This window comes from Lactuca virosa, chromosome 1, assembly GCF_052849685.1.
Source record: "Lactuca virosa cultivar CGN04683 chromosome 1, Lactuca_virosa_CGN04683_v6, whole genome shotgun sequence".
Taxonomy (NCBI): Eukaryota; Viridiplantae; Streptophyta; class Magnoliopsida; order Asterales; family Asteraceae; genus Lactuca; species Lactuca virosa.
In genome coordinates, this window is record NC_136426.1 from 66,888,916 (window position 1) to 66,911,000 (window position 22,085).

Consider the following 22,085-nt stretch of genomic DNA (forward strand, 5'->3'; position numbering starts at 1 on the left):
AGTTCATAGGTAAAAGTGATTTAGTTATGACTCTTCTAATTATGCAGAGTAATTTGAAAGCTGTATCAAGTATCGCTTTATCTAAGTTGGTACTGAAAGATACTAGCAAGGTCTAATATATTTTATTTACCAAGTTTTCTAATCAAAACAAGCTCTTTGAATTAAAATTAATATTTCTAACCTAATCTAAACAAGCTTTTGGAATTAAGATTAAAGATTGCATTAAGTTTTATGTAAAATATTCTCAGAAATATTCATTCCTCCTTTGTGATTTTTGCTTTCAAATCCCATCCAATGTCCAACTTTGTAAAATATTTCTAACGTGTATTAGGTTACACAATTCATGTTTCTTTAATCTTTGTGCTTTTTGCTTTCAAAGCCTATCCAATGTCCAACTTCCCATCAACATAATCTAGCTTCAATCTTGCTACAAGCCTCCATGAGTCCTCCAAGCTTACTTCCAATCCAATGGATCTTTAAATTAAATCAAATAGTGAGTGGTATGAGGCTTTCCATGAAATACACGAGTTGTCGATTGCAAAAGTTTATGCATAAAATACTATGAAAAATGGATAAACAAGCATGCAAAAAGGATGCATAAAATGCATCTAACAACACGTCTCAACCTTTGATCCCATTTGGGAGCTTTTGTGTGTGTGTTCTTGGTGTTCAAGTGTGTGTAATTGCAATTAAAGGATGATGTGTGTTATTGGTGTTCAAGTGTGTATAATTTCAATTCAAGGATGATCCAATATCAAATCATGTGGTTTTTTCCATCTAATTCAATAATTATATGTAACAATTAATTACCTCAGTTTTTAATGGATTTAATTTGTATATGTTGTATAATTAGCATGTTGCAAGTTTAGTTTAATATCCAGGCTTATGAATTTGGAATGGGAGTTGGATAAATGGAAGTAAACTTGAATCATGGAATTAATTTGAATATTTTTTTATTAAAAATAACTTTCTACAAGACAAACTTAGTTGTGAAGCACCTTAGCACCTTTTTAGAACAACAAACTCATACACTCCATATGTACTCATAAACTCCTCTTTTTGTCTTGAACCTTCAACCTATGGCTGAATGTATCTTTCAACAGATACTATACTGGTGGGCTAAAAACCCTTTGGTGCCTTATCCCTTAAAATGTGCGATTACAACATTGAAAAGTAATATTAAAGGGACAAGAACTAGATTAGTGTTAAGTTATTAACATAGAATGGTAGTGTTGGAAGAAATGTACGAAATTTGTCAAGAAGTAACTTCATGGTTGAATTCTAAACACATGTTAATGTTTCAAAAAGGGGGAAATGTTATGATAGTGAATTGGTTTTGTGCCTAAGTTGCTAATTTTACCAAATGTTTAAGTTATGATTCATATATATGTAGTTAAACTTATGAAATATTTGGAACTAAAGGAAAAACAAGTTGAAACTTGGAGATTGAGGTTAACATGACTTTAACCTCCTAAGATAAGTACTTGGTGACCTTTTCTCCAACATGGAAATATATCAAATTGTTTACAAGTTAGATTAAACATAATATCGAGATGCAATGTATAAATGTGGTCACGGTGAGTTTCAATTGATAAGATATCCATTTAGGGTGGGAGAGAGTATGAAAAAAATAAAAAATAATCTCAGGTTTGTTAGATTTTGCGTATAATAATATCAATATACTTGGATAAGTTCTAGGATAATGATTGCGATCACTTTCCAAAATCTATGATTTCGACTCTATAGCCCGAGGTAGGCATGAGCAAACGGACCGAACCGGCCGGAACCGGCCCGACCCAGACCCGAACCGGGAACCGGCTTCGTCCAAAATCAAGAACCGAACTGGCCCGGCGGTTCTACCGGTTCCGGTTCCGGCTCCGGTTTTTGCCGGTTTTCGGTTTTGGAACCGGTATGATTTGACACGCTTCCTTGCGAGGCTTGTAACTCATTCAAATTTTAACCAAATCAAGCGTTTTTATAGTCTAAACTTAACTACAAAACCTAAAATACGTGTAGGAAAAAGATTCAGGTCAAAAAAACTTAAATTGAGTGACTTATGCACATTTGAACAACAAAGTCAGATTACTTTTAATTGCTGTAACATAAAAAAATTTTGATTTGACACCCTTCCTTGCAGGTCATGTAACTCATTCAATTTCTAACCAAATCAAACATTTTTATAGTCTAAACTTAACTACAAATCCTAATATACATGTAGGAAAAAGATTCAGGTCAAAAAAAGTTAAATTGAGTGAGTTATGCACATTTGAACAACAAAATCAGATAACATTTAATTGCTGAAACATAAAAAAAATTCTGATTTGACACCCTTCTTTGCGGGGCTTGTAACTCATTCAATTTTTAACCAAATCAAGCGTTTTTATAGTCTAAACTTAACTAAAAATTCTAATCTACATGTAAGAAAAAGATTCAGGTCAAAAAAAGTTAAATTGAGTGAGTTATGTACATTTGAACAACAAAGTCAGATTACATTTAATTGCTGAAACATAAAAAAAGTTCTGATTTGACATCCTTCTTTGCGGGGCTTGTAACTCGTTCAATTTTTAACCAAATCAAGCGTTTTTATAGTCTAAACTTAACTACAAATCATAATCTACATGTAGGAAAAAGATTCAGGTCAAAAAAAGTTAAATTGAGTGAGTTATGCAACTTTCAAAATTTGAGTGAGTTATCCGGTCCGGTTCCCGGTTTTGGGCCGGTTCCAACGACCGGTTCTTACCGGGTCCCGGTTCCAAAAATTGACGAAATTATAGTACCGGTACCGGCCCGACCGGTTCCATCGGGTTTCGGTTCCGGGACCGGTTCCGGCTGGTTCCCCGGTCCATATGTTCATCCCTAGCCCGAGGTATCACGAAATTAGATTTGGGATAATCCAAGAATGACAATTTAGAAGTGATGTCACTTATAAATATGAAACACAGAAAATACTTTGTTGTTTTGTGTTCTTGTGAGATAAAGAAAATTTGATGATAAATTGAGTATAGATCATCCAACCTTTTTCTGGAACATTTTCTATGTTCTTATACAAGAGAGAAAAGATGTTAAATGATGGTTACATCCATTTTGGCGCCAAAAATGGTGGTTAGAAAGATATAACCGATTCTTACATCATAGTGATGTCACCACTTATTTTGTCGGGAAAATGCATGCTCGAAGTCTTTCATGATATAGAAATTCATTTAGGTTTCGGAAAATTGCATGTCTGGAACCACCGTCAGGGGCTCTGCCCCTTGGACCATGCGATGCCCCTTGGAACCCCATACCTAGGGGCGCTGCCCCGGGAACCCCATATTCTCGAGTTCATATTTATCACTTTGAGTATGCACCCCGCATCTCCAGTCTCGGTGACTATATATAAATCAGTCTATCTCGATATTAATAATAACTACATTAAAGTATGTTGATAACACTAAAATCACCAACAAGACGTACGTGGTTTGAGAAGATGATCGAACTTGTAATGTTCATCTCAATGGTGTGGATTAGGTGGGGTGGTTGTAATTATTAAAAAAAATCCAGAAAATATGATATAATGATTTATAATTTTTTTATAGATAAAAAAACCGTAACAAATAATTATCATAGAATGGTTAGAGAGAAAAATAAATAATACCGAAACTTTAATTTACCCCAAGATGGAAAATATCAAGGTTCTAAAAAGCTTGTCATGTCTCAAAGGCTTGCATCTGCCGTCAAGCTTTACAAAACGCCGCCTTAACTCATATATGTGTATAAAAATAAATAATAATTGAAAATACATATAAAAATATTAATTATATAGAAAATTGCTGCCTTAAATCACGCTTTACAAACGTCATGGCTCGCCAAGGTTCGGAAAAACTTGAGGTTTGACATTGCCGACAAATCACGCCTTATGTTTTAGATCGTTGGAAAATATTCTCATAGGGATGGTTAGAGAAAAATAAACACCCTAAATTTTATCTCCGTTGAAATGTGAAACTTTTTATCGAGGTTAATGAGAATATTTTCCTTCTTAGAATTTAGTTTCCATAAAATTTTGACTTCATCTTTCAATTCTCTTTCTAACATGCACCCCACGTTCCCTTCATCCCTCTACTAACAACCATTTTTTCATCTTTCCAAGCGCATTGGCTTTCTCTCCCTCCATTTTCATCTGTAATTGGAAACAAAACAATAATATCAATCTCCATTCCGATTTACCATTATTTTGTTACTTTTTCTGTTTTTGTTCGATTCATCTTGATTTCCTGCTCGAATTTGGCAATAGTTCGAGCACTTCAGGAAGGAATGGAAGATGATAGAGCAGACGTGAATCCGGATTCAATTCCGGAACTTGAGATGATATATGCCGGTGATTACATGTTTCGAGTTTATTTCGAATTTGAAGCTCTAATTTTATGTTTTTTTGTGTTTGATTTTGGCGTCGTGAACTTTTTCAGACATGGAATTGATGAAGGAGAGGTTCGCGAAGTTGCTATTAGGCGAGGATATGTCAGGTGGAGGAAAAGGTGTTTGCTCGGCTTTGGCATTGTCGAATGCCATCACGAATCTAGCAGGTAAGGGTTTTTTTTTTCCTCGTTTTTGATAATTTGATTTCATCTTTTCGTGTTTTCATGGAGGAATTATGCGAAACGATCGTATTCAAATACATAAGAGTTTCTCAATTTTTTGTTTTACAGCTTCTGTATTTGGTGAAATATCGCGTTTAGAACCAATGCCCCCTGATAGTAAAGCAAGGTGGCGGAAAGAAATCGATTGGATGTTATCCGTCACCGATCACATAGTTGAATTTGTGCCTTCGAAGCAAAATACTAATGGCATAATGATGGAGGTATCAATCTCTTTTGTATGTTGTCTGCCAATTCTCAAAAGCTGTTAAACAGTCATATAATTTGCACAGATAATGGTTACAAGGCAACGAAGTGATGTGCACACCAATATTCCTGCCCTAAAGAAGCTTGATGCCATGCTCATGGTAAGATTTGGGCTCTCTTATTAAACTCCCCCATCATAGAAAGGAAGTAATTGAAAAAAACGATAAACAAAGGAAAAAGTATACATTTTTTTCAGCAATTGTTAGGATCTTTGTCATATATTTGTGAAGAAGCTTAACCCTATTATACGTGGTAAGTGCTGTATACATATAGGGAAGTCTAATATGCTTTTAATGTTTATGTCTGTTGATACAGGAATGTTTAGATAATTTTAAAGATCAGAATGAATTTACTTATGCATCAAAAGACGATGCTGGAGCAAAATCACAGAAGAAAAGGGAAGAAGAGAAATGGTGGTTGCCTACTCCAAAGGTTCCCCCAAATGGTTTATCTGATGTCACAAGAAAATGGTTGCAGTTTCAGAAAGACTCAGTGAACCAAGTACTCAAAGCAGCCATGGCTATGAACTCTCACACGCTTACCGAAATGGAAATACCAGAAAGTTACATTGATGGTCTCCCCAAGGTAAGTTTTAAAGTAGAATATATTTACAGTTTTACACTAACAAATACAATCAAAATTAAGGGAATTACATTACATCCAGTTGAGTTGATGCATTTTGTGGCAGAATGGAAGGGCAAGTTTGGGAGACACGATTTATAAAAATATAACGGTTGATCACTTTGATCCAGACCATTTTCTTTCAGCCATGGATTTATCTTCAGAGCATAAAATTCTTGATCTGAAGAACAGAATTGAGGCTTCTGTTGTGATATGGAGGAGAAAGATGACAAATAAAGATGGAAAATCTGGATGGGGTTCAGGTGTGAGTATTGAGAAAAGAGAACAGTTTGAAGATAGAGCAGAAACAATATTACTAATACTCAAACATCGTTACCCTGGTATTCCTCAATCTGCACTAGATGTCAGCAAAATCGAAAACAATCGAGTAAGAAACTTTCGTACCCCTTTGTAATCATATTGAAATGCATAATTATCTATAAAATGATAAAGTCTGATTGATGTTATAATAGGATGTGGGACACGCTGTTCTGGAGAGCTATTCAAGAATACTGGAAAGCTTAGCACACAAAGTAATGTCACGAATTGAAGATGTAATGCATGCAGATAATCTTGCACAAAATCCATCAGGTGATCCAAAAAGAAACCCTCTAAAAGATTCAGCATCAATGGCATCCGGAAAATTCCCAAGTGCAAAAGAAGAGTTAGAAAAACTCAATCTCTCAGATGCTCCAACCTCAATGACATTATCCGATTTCATGGGATGGACTTTAGACAACGAAAAAGAATCAAAACAAGAATTGTCAAATGGCACGGAAACAACAACAGAACAATTGGCAAAACAACCTTCTGCTACAAATAGCAAGAAGCTTTCGTATCTAGAGAAACTTGATACTTTAGGCGGAAGAAGTCCATCAGCACGCCAGTAATTAACTGACTAACGGGAATTGAAAATTAGAGGAGTAAAAGTTAAAAAAAAGTTTTTATAGAAATGAAGTTTCATGTGTAAATATTCTCAGACCTACCTACCTACATAGAGTCTGTAAAATTTTCATGTGTAAATATAGGAAGTACATAAGATGTAAGTTATGAAAAGCACTTTTAATTAAGTGCTGAATCTTGTACAACATGCTATATTAACTTTTTCAACTTAGTCAAAATATATGGACTCTGGTTATGCTATAGAATCCTTTCAACTTTCCTCTACAAATCATTAAAAGTGGGTAGACCCCGACGTATTTCCACAACATGCTATTAACTTTTTTTTTTAATTTATTTTAAAAAACCATCGGCCCTTTGAGGTGGATAGTATACGGACACAGATAATGTAGTTTTGAGTTTGTTTCGTGTAAAGAACCTTTAGGTCTCATTTGTTATGTGGCACATGACACATCACTGAAGAGACACAGACTTGTACTGTGTTTGGCTTGACACGTGATAGAAGAGACAAACTTGTATTGTGTTTGTCATGCATTTGGACCGAGACTCAGTAATGTCAATGGGATAAAACTTGCAATTTTTTGTCCCACCAAAAGTGTGATAGAGACTCACTTTAGATCTCTCATATATGCAAAAGACGTAATATCCTTGGAAAACTTGTCCAATCCGGTTTAATCTCACAGTCACGTTTAGTCTTGTCCAGTGTTGCAAAAGTCGGCCTAGGCGGCTAATTAATCGGAATCGGGTAGGGACTGAGGCATCTAATTAGGAATCGGCCAAAAAACTCGGAATCGGTCAAACTCGGTCAAAAATCAGTCAAAAACGGTTAAAATCTGTCAAATTCGGAATCGGTAAAAATCGGAAATTTCGAATTTTTTTAGAAAAAAATCTATAATTGTTATTAATATTCATCTATTTTGTTATAATTTTTAATAAACTTGTTATATTTGTTACATATATAATTTTCTTTAAATTAATTTCATATAATTTATCCAATCCGAGTACTCCACGCCTAGAGACTGAATACTCGCTAGGCGCTAGTCGGCCGCTCTGGGAATGTCTAACGAGTTTTACAACATTGGTCTTGTCCCGTGTAACAAACACAACCTTATAAAGGACCCCAACTACATACGGGGTTATCAGAAATTGTCAAATGCAAACAATAGCGACACTCTTTTTCATTAATTTGTTTATTATACCATCATACTTTCATTCATTTGTTTATTATAGTAAAATGCTTTCATTTCTTCATATTACAACATTTTACTTTGATAAATTTATCCGGTTACAACAATGTCATCTAAATACAAGACAATCTTCCTTGTTATAATTAGGTGGATTTTTTGAAGTATAACGACGTAATAAGAAAAAAATGAAATTACAATATTACAATTAGGTTGAACAATGTCTTATAAGAAAAAAAATGCAAAAAATACAATGCTGTAATAAAAAGAAACGAAAGTAGAGTGCTATAATACACAAATTAATGAAAGTACATTGATATTTATTGCATTTGGCCTTATTATATAATCTTGACAAGTCTATTTATGGATTAGTTGCAACATGGAAAATGCACAAAATTCAAACAATCACAACTTTTGAACCAAAAATAGTTACACAAACCATAACTAATCATTTCTCAAACGACCATAACATGGAAAATTGATGAGATCTTATAAGCTGAAATCAAGTTGTGAACCAAAAATAGTTACAGTCACAAACCATAACTAGTCATTTCTCAAACGACCATAACATGGAAAATTGATGAGATCTTATAAGCAGAAATCAGACATACTTACAAGCTATATAGCAAGGATACATTTAAATCATACTAACAAGACTTGAGATTGTTGATCCAATTAGATCTTGCCACGTGGACCGAGCTTTGGTTTTTGTTGTGGGCCCTTCACGATCGGTAGGACATCTCCGGTTGCAGTGGAGCTGAAGTAAGCAAGAGTCGAACCACCTCCCAATATCAAGAATTTAAGCAACAATCCTCTCTTGGTAAAAGGCGCAGCGAATGTCTCAAAGAACTTGCTCTGCGACCAAAAAGGGTATAATAGTCATTTACTCGTCAAAATAAAGAAACAATCTTATTAATTTAGAACTTACACCATCAATTCAACCCTTTACCCATACAGTTTCAAAACATAGGAATGGAGATAACAAGTTCACTGAGGCATTATATCGAATACCTGGAGGGAATTGTAAGGTGAGGGGGCATCAGAGCCATACACATCCCATTGACCAGTGGTGTTGCCCAAATCTTCCAAATCAAAGTACACACTTTTGTCGCCGTATTTAGCTACCACAGCACCAGCTCTGCATATATTCAAGATTTTCCCACAATAACAAGAACAATTAGGAAATCGCCGATTTCAACCAGACATTTCATTACAAATTGTGGAGTAAAATACTGATTTAAAACACAAGAATAAGTATTTATCAAAGAGTAACAGCACCTGTTTGAAGTGGGTCTGAAACTCGCGCGAGAAGGCTTGAGGGTAAGCTTAGTCCCGGTGAGTGAACTGCCTCCGAGGCCTTTGACGGTGGCTGCGGCGGGTGCGCAGGTTGTAAGAGATGCCATTGTTGGACAAAATTTAGTGCTCAAAACAGTGTTTCTACTAAATTGTCGTTGTTGTTGTTGTCAAACGAATTGATTAATCAGGTTATAGTCAATGAGATGAAGAAACAGGGGATGTGTGGGGCTTTTGATCATCTTGCATGAATAATGGGTTGCCATTTGGCAAATGTTTTTGAAAGGAGAAAGATATGTTCTTTAGTTAACCAATCCGGAGTTGACATGTGGATTGGACTTGGATAAGCCTATCTCGTATACGATTATCTATTATCCAGTCTGACAAGTGACAACTTTAGATTTTGTGTTAACGCCGAAATTCGATCTTTTGGGGTAGGCTTTGTTCTTTTGCTAATTTATAATTTTACAAGTAATAGTAATGGAATTAAACCTTTCATCACCATGATTTTATATGGTAATGGACAATTCATCTAGTGATTGTTAAATTTTTTTATAGTTTACTTATTAAATGAATTGATTCAGATTACAAATTATTTTTTAAGAAATTAAAAAGAAACAATAAATTCAGCTAAAAATATTAAAATTGGTCGAACATCATCTAAAATGTATACTTTTAATATATAAAACCTTAATGCAATTTAACACAACTAAACATGTATACATTCTTATAGCAACGATTTACATGAAAAAAGATATAATGTATACATTTGTATAAAACACATTTATATGAAAAAAGATATAAACATAAATTAAAATTGGAGATGCGGGGGATCGAACCCCGTGCCTCTCGCATGCAAAGCGAGCGCTCTACCATTTGAGCTACATCCCCGATTTGGTAAGAACCTTCAAGTATATTATAAATATTCTATGAGTAACTGCGTCTATCCCTGGGGCCTGCAGATAATTTGTGGTGATGAAGGGGAGCTCTCTCTTCCCACCCATATACACATGCTTTCGCTGTCTTCTATTTCGAGGTAAGTACAGTTGCAGGCTATCAACAAAGGAACCAAAGAGCTTAATATCTTGAGACCCTTTCAATCATCTTGTAATTCTATTACCAATTTTCTTCATTTTTTCTGATAAAGTTTGCTTGATTCTGAAGGTGAATAACCTTAATTTACTTTTCATATTCATGGTTTCAGGCACACATGGCTTGTTTGATCTCCAATATGCCTCTTCCTCCTCTACTCACCATTAACAAACAATCCTTATGCTCACCTCTGCATAAGCACACTGTTTCTGCCATTGGAGGTACATTTCCCCCTTTTTTTTTGTTTTCCCAATCCAATTATGAGTTTTTAATCGATTGCTCAATCTTGGTCAGTTGCATTTTGAGGGGTTTAATTGATTTTTAAATTTCGTATTAAATCAATTTATTATTCTCAGTTCCTGAAGTTCAATCATTCTTTGTTTTCCCATGTCCATGATGAGCTCTGATCTGAGTTGATTACATGTTCATGGGGTTTTCATTAATGTTATAATTTATCAGTGAATGAGTTGATTTAAGTTCTCTTCTTGATTAATTTGCCTTCGATTATCGATGGTAACAAGTTATGTTTGATTCTATACTTAATTCCAAGTGTGCAAATTATTGTATATTTCATTTTAGAGTCTTCATGTATCAAGGAGTAAGGGTATTTGGATTATTGAATGTGTGTTTATTGTAACAGAAGAATCAAAATTCAATAGTAAGATAATCAGTTAGTTTTATGTTTATCTATTTACTTGCTTTAGAAAATCATATTCATATTGGCCTTTTACCAAACACTCAAAACTGACTATTTTGACTCCAATGAAGCCACAAATCCAAACAGCCCTTTACTCCTTCCCTCCCCAAAAGTCAACTTCTGACTCTTAAAGAATTCAAATCTAGCCTTATTCATTGTCAAAATTGGCATATGTTCATTAGTGTTTTTAATCTCCAAATTGTTTCCATTATATCGATTCAACTCTAATAGAAACAATCTTGTGGAATTTGAATTTATAAAATAGTTCATTTGACCCTCAAAAGTAAAGTGGAGGCACATTTATGAAGAAATGATGGAAAGAAACATAAGTTCTAGGCACAATATAAACCCAATTGATCAGGCAACCATGTATTGCAACTTGCAAATGGAAAACCACCAAACTTTATGACGATGATATGGCGTGCTTTTATAACTTTTATATCTCATTATTCATGCTTGTTTTATACCATTATTTGACTACAGGGCAACAAACGCGTGTTGCTGTTATTGCAATGGCTACGAGTGGGAGCACAGAGTCTTCTACCTCTTTAAGCATCATTGAGTCTGTCCAAAATTTTGTAAGTATCTGCTGCTTTTTCCAACTGCAAACTTTTTTCCCTGTATTTGGTTGGCTGTTTAAGAGTTTGGCATGAACAATTTCTTTCTTCTTATTTTAGTCTTAAATGCTTGCGTATGTGTTACATTTGAACAGTGGGATACACCAGAAGATCGAATTGCTCTTATTGGATTGGGATTTGCATCCGTTGTTGCTTTGTGGGTCTCGCTTAATGTAGTCACGGTATATGCTTACTCTCTCGGTAGATCTTTAACTAAGGAGCTGTTTCTTTTTTACTTAATGAGCTTAATGGGTTAAGCACTTAATCTGGACAACTATATATGTTATCTCCTATTAACAAATATTGTGACTCTCTACTTGTCATGTGATGTGAGTAGGCTATAGACAAACTTCCGGTCCTCCCAGGCGTATTTGAGCTAATTGGCATTTCGTTCTCAACAGTAAGTACTCTTATTCCACATGTAATGTCGACTTTCCTAATTTGCAATCTTTTTTCATATATTAACATTTTCACTTTTTCAGTGGTTCGTCTATCGTTATCTGTTATTCAAACCCGACAGGTAAAATATATTCTTTTTCATAAGTTTAGGAAAAATAAAATGTGATTTTTTTTAAAAAGTTTTGAGGATCGGGTTCGATCATACCAAAACACTAATGCACCAGATGCCATGAGAACTCTACATTTAAACATGTTTGGTTAGTTGAGAGTAAAAGTAAAAGATGCTTTAATAATTTTGTCTCATTGCTTTACAGGGAAGAGCTGATTCAGATCATCAACAAGTCGTTATCTGATGTTATCAGTCAATGATTTATGACGAACTCAAAGTTGTAAATGTAACAAGTTCAACTCTAGGCCACGATATGTTTATGTAACAGCAATGAATACTTTTCTTGTCGTGTGAATAAACTTCGAGTTGTTTTTTACTGGTTTTCATAAATTACATATATAGCTTTTATAAATGAGCTTATATATCAATGTGATTGTAATATCTAAATATCATGTCATCTTGTTAATAAGTCTGTTAAATTTGTTAAATCCGCATACAACTATCATGTGAGCAAGATGATATGATAGAGATGTTGTATTTGATGTTTTGTGTAAATAAAGTTATCTAACTCTACAGAAAGAGATATATTGAACATTTTTTTTTGACAAAATTTCAATGCTCGCATTAATGGGCGAATAGTAGGATTTTTAGATGTTTTATGTAAAAAAAAAAAAAAACAAAAAAACCCAAGTTGAGCTTTCCGAATAACACTATTAATGAACTAAATATTAAGTATATTATTATTTTATGTAAAACAAAAAAATTACATTAATTAATAGGAAATTTAGTAAACTAACCATTATAAATGAGGTTTAAAAAAAATAACTATATTTTTTCAGTTTTTGAAAAATAATCACTTTCTCCGGGATACTGTTCATATTTCGGAGTTTTTTTTTCAAAGAATTTTTTTATTTTATTTTGGGATTTCAAATAATACATTCGAAATGTTTAATGTTACCATTTCTTAATAAAATGTCTAATTTCATATACTAATATCGTATATAGTTCACATTAGTATGTATTTTTAACTTTTTGTTAAATTTAAGTAAAAAACGAATTTTTTTCTCGAAATTTCAGATTTGTTCTTCGGATTTCAGACTTGTTTTTTAAATTCCAGATTTCTTTTTCAAAATTCAGAATCCGGAATGCCATTCCGGAATTAGTCAAAAAATGTTTTCTCTTTGTCCTAATATATCCCATTCCGGACAAAGTGATTATTTTTGCAAAAAGTAAAAAATAAAGGGAAAATGACTTAAAATGGTAATGAAGTTTAAAAAATGTACAAAAAAGACCATTGTTTTTTCAGTACACAAAATACCAATGAAGTACACATGTGTTCAAATAAAGTCTTGTGGGTAACCTGTTACTGCAAGTAACAGAAAAATGTCTTAAAAAAGTAACAAAGTTTCAAAATTGTTCAAAAAATACCATTATTTTTTTAGTATAAAAAATACCATTGAAATTTCCAAAATGTTCAAAAAAAAAAAAAAAACCATTGTTGTTTTTTCATAGCACCTTTTGTTAACTTTGTTGTTTCCGGATTATATAGAACACAGTCATCGGAGATTAGTCACCGTCGTACCAGTTCACACCAGTTGTGTACTATCTTTCATCCTATCACTCGATCGGTTTGTATCTAAATCCATATTTAGGAATTCTCATGAGATAACGTCACACTCGTTTCCTTTGTGTCTCTTGTGCCGTAACACTAATGAACGGCTAACATTGATGTATAATATGTGCATCTATATAACGTATATATGTTTTAGGTTTGCACAATTGTTGTGAACTGATATGACGGTTCATGATCTCCGGTAATTGTGTTCTACATAATCCGACAACAACACAGTTAACAAAAAGTGTGATATTTTTTAAACATTTTGGAAACGTCGTTACACTTTTAAGTCATTTGTCCATTTACCTGAAGTGTCTGGTTACCACAATGTTTTAGTTGAACATATGTTTACTTCGTTGGTATTATGTGTACAAATAGTAACATTAATGATATTTTTTGTACTAAAAAAACAATAATGATATTTTTTGAACATTTGAAAACCGGGTAACCTACAATAGCCGGTAAAATGGTATTTTGTGTACTAAAAAAAACAATGGTCTTTTTTGTACATTTTTATAACTTCGTTACCTTTTTAAGTCATTTTCCCAAAAATAAAATATAAAAAATAAATAAATTGATTTTTTTTTTCAAATACACATTAAAAAGTTAGATTACTTAATTTCCCTAAAAAAAAAAAAAGGTGTTGCAGTGTACATGATAAAGTATACAATTACCTAAACTAAATCTGATGTAAATGTGCTCGCTAGTCGCTATTGCATGCATTGTTGAAACAGAAGCCAAATGCTGATTCGAGTTCAAGCGACAGCAAAAGTCAAGAGATGGAGTTTTTCACATGACAAATTCCTGTTTTCCTCTCTCACCACCATTGCTGATTCTGATTCTTCATCGGGTTCACGACAACAATGTCGATCATCATATCACTCACGAACAACATCGACAACCCATCATCGCCATCTTCCTCCGAAGCTCCACCTGACCAATCGTTCTCCATTAGATTACCAACATATCCTAAAAACATTCATTGCTCGAAGGGCGATTCAGCCAGGTAGACAGCTTCATGCACATCTTTGCTTAATTGGTCTTGGAAACGACACAATTTTAGGTACTAAACTCGTTGATTTATACTGTTCGTGCAACCATTTGTCTAATGCCCACCTACTATTCGATAGAATTTCTCAACGAAATGTCTTTCTTTGGAACGTTTTGATTCGTGGGTATGCTTGGAACGGCCCTTACGATGCTGCGATTTCGCTGTATTATGAAATGATCAATAAGGGCGTTATTCCTGATAATTTTACATTCCCGTTTGTTCTCAAAGCATGTTCTAATCTTAGTGCGATCGATACGGGGCGGGATGTTCATGACCATGTGATGAGAACGGGATGGGAAACGGATGTTTTTGTGGGTGCAGCTTTAATCGATATGTATGCAAAATGTGGAAAAGTCAATAATGCACGCCAGGTGTTTGATAAAATACTCCAAAGAGATGTTGTCATATGGAACTCCATGCTTGCTGCATACGCTCAAAACAGTCACCCTGAAGACTGCTTGGTTTTGTGCAGTGAAATGGCCTCAAACATGGTGAGACCAACTGTCGCGACTCTTGTCACCACCATCTCCGCCGCTGCTGACATGGCAGCCCTCCCACAAGGAAGAGAGCTTCATGGGTATAGCTGGAGACAAGGGTTTTACTTTCAAGATAAAGTAAAAACCGCACTTGTTGATATGTATGCCAAAAGTGGATACGTGAAGGTAGCCAGAGTTCTCTTCAATCAATTATCAGAAAAACGTATTGCTTCTTGGAACGCCATGATTACAGGGTACGCAATGCATGGACATGCAACTGAAGCGCTAAATTTGTTCGAAAAAATGACATGTGAAGCCAATCCCGATCACATAACTTTTGTTGGTGTTCTCTCCGCTTGTAACCATGGAGGTTTGCTACAAAAAGGACGAGAATATTTTGAATCAATGATCCACAATTACAAAATACAACCAACCGTTCAACACTATTCATGTATCATCGATCTAATCGGCCATTATGGCCGATTAGACGAAGCGTATAACATGATTAGGAATATGTCGGTCACCCCAGATGCCGGCGTCTGGGGTGCACTGCTCAATTCCTGTAAAATCCATGGAAATGTCGAGCTCGGTGAACTTGCATTAGAGAAGTTGACCGAGCTTGAACCAGATGAACCTGGAAACTACGTGATCATGTCAAATATTTACGCGCAAGCCGGACAGTATTCGGGGGTGGAAAAGCTTCGGGAGCTAATGACAAAGCGGGAACTTAAAAAAGACGTCGCGTGTAGTTGGATTGAAGTCAACAATAAAGTCAACGCGTTTCTTTCGGGTGATATGAGTCATCCTATGTCCGATGAGATAGATGCGGAACTAAAAAGGGTTGAAAAGTTGATGAGTGAAGCCGGATATGTTCCTAACACTGCACCCGTGTTTCATGATGTGGATGATGATGAGAAGATAAGGATGGTGTGTAGGCATAGTGAGAGGCTAGCGATTGTGTTTGGGTTGATTAGTACTCCACCTCGGAGTAGACTTTTGATCACGAAAAATCTTCGGGTTTGTGAGGATTGTCATGTTGCAATTAAGTTTATATCCAAGATTACTGAGAGGGAGATTGTGTGTAGAGATTTAAATCGGTACCATCATTTCAAAGATGGCGTGTGTTCTTGTGGAGATTATTGGTGAGTTGGTGGTGGACCTATGATTTTTACAAGTTTAATGATTATTTTGAAATTAAGCGGAAAGTGTTTGTTTTGTGAAAATCGTATGTGCAAGAGAATTGTTACGTTTCGTTTGACATACAATTTGATAAAAGTGTGCAACTTAATAAAATTGTTCGGTTGTTTCTTGGTGCTTTAAATTCCATCATGAAAATTAGTGTTAGATTTTGTAGGATAGACTTGTATTGCCATTTAGTTACTTTGTTCGTGTAAACTTTAATGTGTATAAAAGAAGCTTTTAACCTCTCTATCAACTACAAAAACCATTCTAATTTTTTGATTTCTTCAAATGGTATTGGAATCGTAACCTTCATCTTGTCGGAACTGTAGTTGACAACATCAGATTTCTCCCCGATCCAGTCAGTCACCTGACCTGCCACAACATGTAACACCACATTTACGGAGGATGATCTTATCCCCTAATTCTAGATGAGACGAACTCATGCTCACTCGAGGAATGGTGGATGACACTAGATCCACCAAATATATTCAGCTGAAGTCATTTTGAGCACTACTTCCAACCAATAGGACCATGTAAGATTGACATTATTGACATGTCATTGTATACCATGGCCTATAAATACAACACTCTAAAAAGTTCGAACATATCACTCAAAAAAATCGTCTTCCTAATTCTCAATATCGTATCCCCCATGTTACCGACTTATTCATCAAAGTGTATCGTCGGTTCTCGCCCCAAGATATGGTGATACCACGATAAGAAGATTGGAATTTCCCTAAGATACTTATGTATGTAACAAATGTTTCTAAAAAAAGACAAAAAAAAAGTTGTACATTATACTAGGTCATAGGGTGTTACAAGTTGACCATAGTAGTGGACCTCGTCTAATCTAAGTAGTTACCTGAACCCGTCACTAGCGTGGCATTCCTATCTTGCCTTTTATGAACTAGTAATTCCAAAAACCACGACATACGGGTCTAATGGTTAGCTTTAACAAATCGTTCATCATTCACACCGACTGACATTCGATTATGCTCAACCCACCAAGTAGGAATGTCACAACATACATTATGTCACAAGTATACCTTGTACCTAGTAATTTGGACCAATCTAGAAGACAAACCTTATTTTTTGTGCCAACAATATAAACACTAGTCACAAACAAGGTCTTAAGAGGCAACTCACACTCTTTGCTATCATATTCTTCTTTCCCACCTATACATATACTAACTTGAGCATCGAAGTGTAACCCCAAGCTCACCCTAGATTAGGACCGCCTTTTAGGTTTTTATAGTGATCCTAGGTTTGAAAAAAGGAGATTAGCAATATACATACCCATGTTCTCACCCATTTGGAGGTAATGTTTCATCACCCGATATGACATGATGAGGATTGTTCTACCTCCTCTATGGGGTCGTTGGTTGACTAGGGTTAGCCATAGTTGATTCCAAAATGATGTAAGTGTTGCGATTAATTAATATGGTGCATCGTTACAAGTATACTAATCCTGGGAAGGATTTGAAGTTATACTCCCAATACGATAACTTGTTGCGAATTGGATGGAGGAGGATGTCATGATGCAAAATATATTGCGACTATGTCGACCGAAAATGTTCTAAAAAACTCGTCAATAGTTTCCCCAAGGTGCACCATAGCTCCAAGGCTCGTATGCAGTGTCACGCCATAAAAATCGCTTTAATTCATATGTATTTATGTATAATTATAAATTATATACAAAATTACTACCTTAATAATGCCTTAAAAACATTAGGGCCTCGTTAGGGCTCATAAAGCTTGAGGTTCGACCTTACCACCATATTAGGCCTCACATTGTTTAGAACTTTGGCGAGTAATGAAGACCATATCATCTGTTTAGACTACCTATCAAGATCGATGGAGCCACAAGAGCCATAGTAAAAGTTGTTCGCGTATACAATGTAATATTACCGAGTGAAGGGAGGGATTGACGATGAAGGAGACCATAGCAGTTTAGACCACTCGAAAGGATCTATTCTAGTTTCTTAGAGGAGCCCATGGCAAAATGAAAACCAATTGATATGTTTATGCGGGGAATGTAGTCTAAGGCTCTTATATAAGGACCTTGGGATGCTACTCCCGGATGCGCGAAAGGAACCAAACTCCAAGTTTATGAGATATGGTGATGATTTGTATCTGTATATTTATAAAAAAATGTAACATCCGCAAAATGAGACTAGAAGTTTTTGCCCTTTTTAGAGAAATTTTTTTTTTAGGAAAATAAAATAAAAATAAATAAGTGATAAAATAATAAAAAGACTAAATTATAAAAATGGTCATGCGATTTATCGAAAATTGTCACTTTGGTCTAAAAAGTTTTGGACTAGCACCACTAGTCCAAAATATGATTTTTGTTATGGTTTGGGTCATTTTCTTAAAATACTGAAAATGACTGATTTATCCTTTTAATTTTATTTATAAATTTTCTTTTTATTGCATCAATTAAAAAAAAATACTATCCTACCACACAAAACCCACAAAACCCAAATGTAACAAGGTTTCCATAAATCTACACATAAACACGTACACCTGTTGTGATATCTTCCCCGGACTTAACGTCGCCTTTCGTCGTCTCAATGGAGTTAAGCCTGGGAATCACAACACAAAGAAAAGGTCGTCAGTTGTCGTCCGGGATGGGCTCCCGGAACGAAGCTCCGACAGTCAAGTTAGTGTCTGGTCGAGAGAATATGGGTTTAACTAAAAAGTGAGTAAGTGGCGTGAAAGATCTAGTATGCTTGTAACATCCGAGTTTTATAAGGTATTAATTATATTATTATAAGACTAATGAATTGAATTGGTTTGGGCTTGGACCATTGGATCCTTGAGATTGGGCTGAGAAGTGTCGTACGCGGGGTGTACTATGCCATGTACGCTCAGCATACTCATGAGAAGAAGGCGCAGATGCCATGCACGTACGCCCAGCGTACCAAAGGGTATGCGCAGTGTACGCATGCAGACTCTAAAACCCTAAAATTTAGGGTTTGATCCTTATATAAAGAACCTTATGCCCTTAGTCCAGCCTCCCTCTCACCCTTAGACAGCCACCACCAAAACCCTAACCCATATTTGTGTGTTCTTGTGATTTGGTAGCCATTTGAGACCATTTTGGTGTTGCTTTGGTGTTTTGGAAGAGAAAGAAGCTTGAAGAAGGAGCAAGGATTCGAAGGGAACTTGTAGATACAGGGGATTAGCACCATTTCTGACTCATTTGAGGTATCAAGCTTCAAACTTGACCATTGCATGCTTAGTTATAATGTTGGGGTGTTTTATGGGTTATTTTGACTCAATTGTTGGGGTTTCTTGTATCTTGATAGTTTCAGACCATAAGAGCTGTCCTTTTGAGCTCTTTGAAGCACTTAGAGTCATAAAACTCGGACCTTGATGGTTAAGCCACAACCATGCAATTGTTTGATGGTCACAAAGTTTGTTTAAGGACTAAAATCATGTTTTGACCCTCATCCATGCATGCAAGCACATAAAGTTTGTGACTTTATGGATTAGGATATCTTAAAGGACCTGGATTTATGTTCTGGACGTGAGGACTTAATGGATTAAGTCACAAATGGAGTCCCAAGGAAGCTGGCCAGTACGTTGGACGTACACCATGGTACGTTGCGCGTACTGGGTCAACTTCCCGTTTTCGGTCAAGGCCAGCGTACGTTGGGCGTACGTGCCAGGTACGCCGCGCGTACGCATGCAGAGTGGCGAACTTGGGTTTTTGGGCCTTAGAAATTTGGGCCTGGATGGTTGGGCCTCATGGCCCACTGTGGAATAGAGTCTCTTGACCTAGAACTGAGATTTAAAGTATTGGGCCTCTTGGGCCATAATGGGCCATTCGAAATTATCTATTTTTGGCTAAAGAGTTATTGGGCTTGTGATACGGTCCATTTGAGGAGTTGGACCCAATTTAGAAAATTGGGCCATTATTGGGTCTTTAATGGGCCATTAGTGGACTTGGAAAGATAAGATGGAATTGGGCGTTGGATATGGTCCAAATTAGACCAAAGGGTAAAATGGTCATTTTTCCCTAAGAAGTATTATGGATTTTGACTAAGTGTTGTTATGATGATGATAGTCGGGGAGTCGTTGGAGCAGCCGTTGGGGATTTCTTAATGTGAGATTCGACACTCAGCTTTGCGAGGTGAGTTACCTTCCAGTAGAAGTGGGTCTAAGGCACCAATGTCGGCCCACTAGTAGGTGAATATATGTGACAACCCGAAATCTTTATCTGTAAATTAAATTCATCCAATAAAAGTTAGACTCGTTTCTGTTATCGCTTTATTGTATTCAGGGTCAGTTTGAGAGTCTTTAAGCCTACTACACTCAAGGGTTGAATGTTGGGAAGCGTTATCTTGGAATCTGTAGTTTGCAGTCGAGCCTGGAACACCTTCAAAGGGATTTCACGGCCGCAAACTAGGTTCACGGCTGCAAACTAGGTTCACGGCCGTGAACCCATGCTTGGGCCGTGAACCACCCTCCATATATATATATATATATATATATATATATATATATATATATATATATATATATATATATATATATATATATATATATATGTGTGTGTGTGTGTGTGTGTGTGTGTGTGTGTGTGATTCACACATTTTCTACTCATTTCTTCAAGCTCAAGCCGTGAACATCCCCATTCTCTCTTAACTATCTTCAACCGTGAACACTCTTAAAGGCCTCAAAACATAAGTATTCCATCCCCTTACTTGTTCATGCTTAGAAACCCCTTGATTCTAGCCTTGATTCATCACTTTTTCATCACCATCTTCATGTTCTTCAAGAGTTCACGACCGTGAACCCTTCATAGGGACGTGAACCCTTCTTCATGGGCCGTGAACCCTTCATAATGGGCCGAAAACCCTTCAAGTATTCATGTGTTCTTGGGCCGTGAACACATCTTGGGTCGTGAACCCTTCATGTGTTCATGGGCCGTGAACACCTCTTGGGCCGTGAACCCATGGAGGTTTAGCCGTGAACACTTTCTTGTCCCTCATTCTTGACTCTAACACTTCATTGTGAGTGTTTCCTACATCCTAAGGGTGTTTCCTGTGATTGTTAGTGGTTTTAGACACTAATTGTAGGCCTATACATGTTAATATGTGCTTAATAGGACCGTATTGTGCTCGGGACTTCATTTAGCATAACAAGCATCCTGTTCTTGTTATTCATCCAAGTCACTCCTAATCAAGTGAGTTCATACCCCTATTCCTTTACAGTTTTAACGTTTTCAGGGAGGGAATACAAGCCAAACATCTTTGATCTTGTGAAATGATACAAAAAGGATTTTCAATACACTTAGAACTGATACAATTGACACAACCACACAGTTTTCATACGTTTATCAAATATTTAGATATTTCATCCCTTTTGTATATTGTTGAGCATAAGGGAGGTTTTCAATACAATCATAGAGTTTTTCAGTTTTCAACATGAATACAGTAATGAACATATAAACTATAATGGGTATAGTTTGTGGGAATAACTATTGTATCAAGGTACAAACATAGATTCAATGTGATCAAACATATAAACTATATAGAGTATGGTTTATGAGACATATATTCAGCTAGTAAATTTAAGAATTCATTTTATTCTACATGTAATCGTTAGTATAGCATTTGTGAGTGAGCATTCTTCGCGTACTTAGTTAAGTACCTACAAAAGTCCTGAGATTATAACCAGAGTCTCCTTGCGGGAGAACGTGAGTTTTTGTATAGATCTATACGAGATTGACAACCCCGCACCATAACTGTTAGCTACAGTTTGGCCGGCAGGCCTGGGTGAAAAAGTCATTTCGATTCCGATGCCTGAAGAACGTCGTTCAGGCAATTCAATGGTCAAGTATGGTTATAACAACTCATAAATTTGGTACTAAGAATATACGATTAATGTATGAATGGTAATAACTTCAATTAGTTTTATTATAAAGTAATAGAACTACTATATATATTAAAGTTTCAGAGTTT

The 22,085-nt window shown here is 35.7% G+C and overlaps 3 protein-coding genes, 1 non-coding gene and 1 pseudogene across 4 annotated transcripts; 3 read left to right on the forward strand and 2 right to left on the reverse strand.

Annotated features, from left to right (window-relative positions):
- The first annotated feature begins 4,117 nt into the window (after positions 1-4,117).
- Positions 4,118-6,600, forward strand: LOC145104997 (rop guanine nucleotide exchange factor 12-like). Its single transcript, XM_079042147.1, has 7 exons — positions 4,118-4,354; positions 4,443-4,559; positions 4,683-4,834; positions 4,904-4,978; positions 5,193-5,462; positions 5,566-5,886; positions 5,972-6,600. The coding sequence occupies exons 1-7, from the start codon at positions 4,291-4,293 to the stop codon at positions 6,386-6,388; spliced, it is 1,416 nt and encodes a 471-aa protein (XP_078898273.1). The 5' UTR covers positions 4,118-4,290; the 3' UTR covers positions 6,389-6,600.
- A 1,453-nt stretch (positions 6,601-8,053) lies between these two features.
- On the reverse strand, positions 8,054-9,103 carry LOC145143847 (photosystem I reaction center subunit VI, chloroplastic-like). Its single transcript, XM_079074827.1, has 3 exons — positions 8,861-9,103; positions 8,594-8,720; positions 8,054-8,437 (listed from the first exon to the last, which is right to left on the reverse strand). Exons 1-3 carry the CDS (start codon positions 8,983-8,985, stop codon positions 8,258-8,260), a joined length of 432 nt encoding a protein of 143 aa, XP_078930953.1. The 5' UTR covers positions 8,986-9,103; the 3' UTR covers positions 8,054-8,257.
- A 590-nt stretch (positions 9,104-9,693) lies between these two features.
- On the reverse strand, positions 9,694-9,766 carry TRNAA-UGC (transfer RNA alanine (anticodon UGC)). Its single transcript has one exon. It is a non-coding gene; the product is annotated as a tRNA-Ala (tRNA).
- Positions 9,767-9,848: 82 nt separating this feature from the next.
- LOC145143863 (CURVATURE THYLAKOID protein) lies at positions 9,849-12,165 on the forward strand. Its single transcript, XM_079074828.1, has 7 exons — positions 9,849-9,982; positions 10,080-10,188; positions 11,148-11,242; positions 11,377-11,463; positions 11,619-11,681; positions 11,764-11,801; positions 11,995-12,165. Exons 2-7 carry the CDS (start codon positions 10,086-10,088, stop codon positions 12,047-12,049), a joined length of 441 nt encoding a protein of 146 aa, XP_078930954.1. The 5' UTR covers positions 9,849-9,982; positions 10,080-10,085; the 3' UTR covers positions 12,050-12,165.
- Positions 12,166-14,106: 1,941 nt separating this feature from the next.
- Positions 14,107-16,263, forward strand: LOC145143879 (pentatricopeptide repeat-containing protein At2g01510, mitochondrial pseudogene; annotated as a pseudogene).
- The last annotated feature ends 5,822 nt before the right edge of the window (positions 16,264-22,085 follow it).

Bases quoted from the DNA above. Each gene is read 5' to 3' on its own strand.
- LOC145104997 (XM_079042147.1), top strand. From the start codon at position 4,291: ATGGAAGATGATAGAGCAGACGTGAATCCGGATTCAATTCCGGAACTT. The intron at 4,560-4,682 runs GTAAGGGTTTTT...TTTGTTTTACAG, and splicing joins TGCCATCACGAATCTAGCAG to CTTCTGTATTTGGTGAAATA. The intron at 4,835-4,903 runs GTATCAATCTCT...TAATTTGCACAG, and splicing joins CTAATGGCATAATGATGGAG to ATAATGGTTACAAGGCAACG.
- LOC145143847 (XM_079074827.1), bottom strand. From the start codon at position 8,985: ATGGCATCTCTTACAACCTGCGCACCCGCCGCAGCCACCGTCAAAGGC. The intron at 8,721-8,860 runs GTGCTGTTACTC...GAATATATGCAG, and splicing joins TTCAGACCCACTTCAAACAG to AGCTGGTGCTGTGGTAGCTA. The intron at 8,438-8,593 runs GTATTCGATATA...TTTTGGTCGCAG, and splicing joins CACCTTACAATTCCCTCCAG to AGCAAGTTCTTTGAGACATT.
- LOC145143863 (XM_079074828.1), top strand. From the start codon at position 10,086: ATGGCTTGTTTGATCTCCAATATGCCTCTTCCTCCTCTACTCACCATT. The intron at 11,243-11,376 runs GTAAGTATCTGC...ACATTTGAACAG, and splicing joins TTGAGTCTGTCCAAAATTTT to TGGGATACACCAGAAGATCG. The intron at 11,464-11,618 runs GTATATGCTTAC...TGATGTGAGTAG, and splicing joins TCTCGCTTAATGTAGTCACG to GCTATAGACAAACTTCCGGT.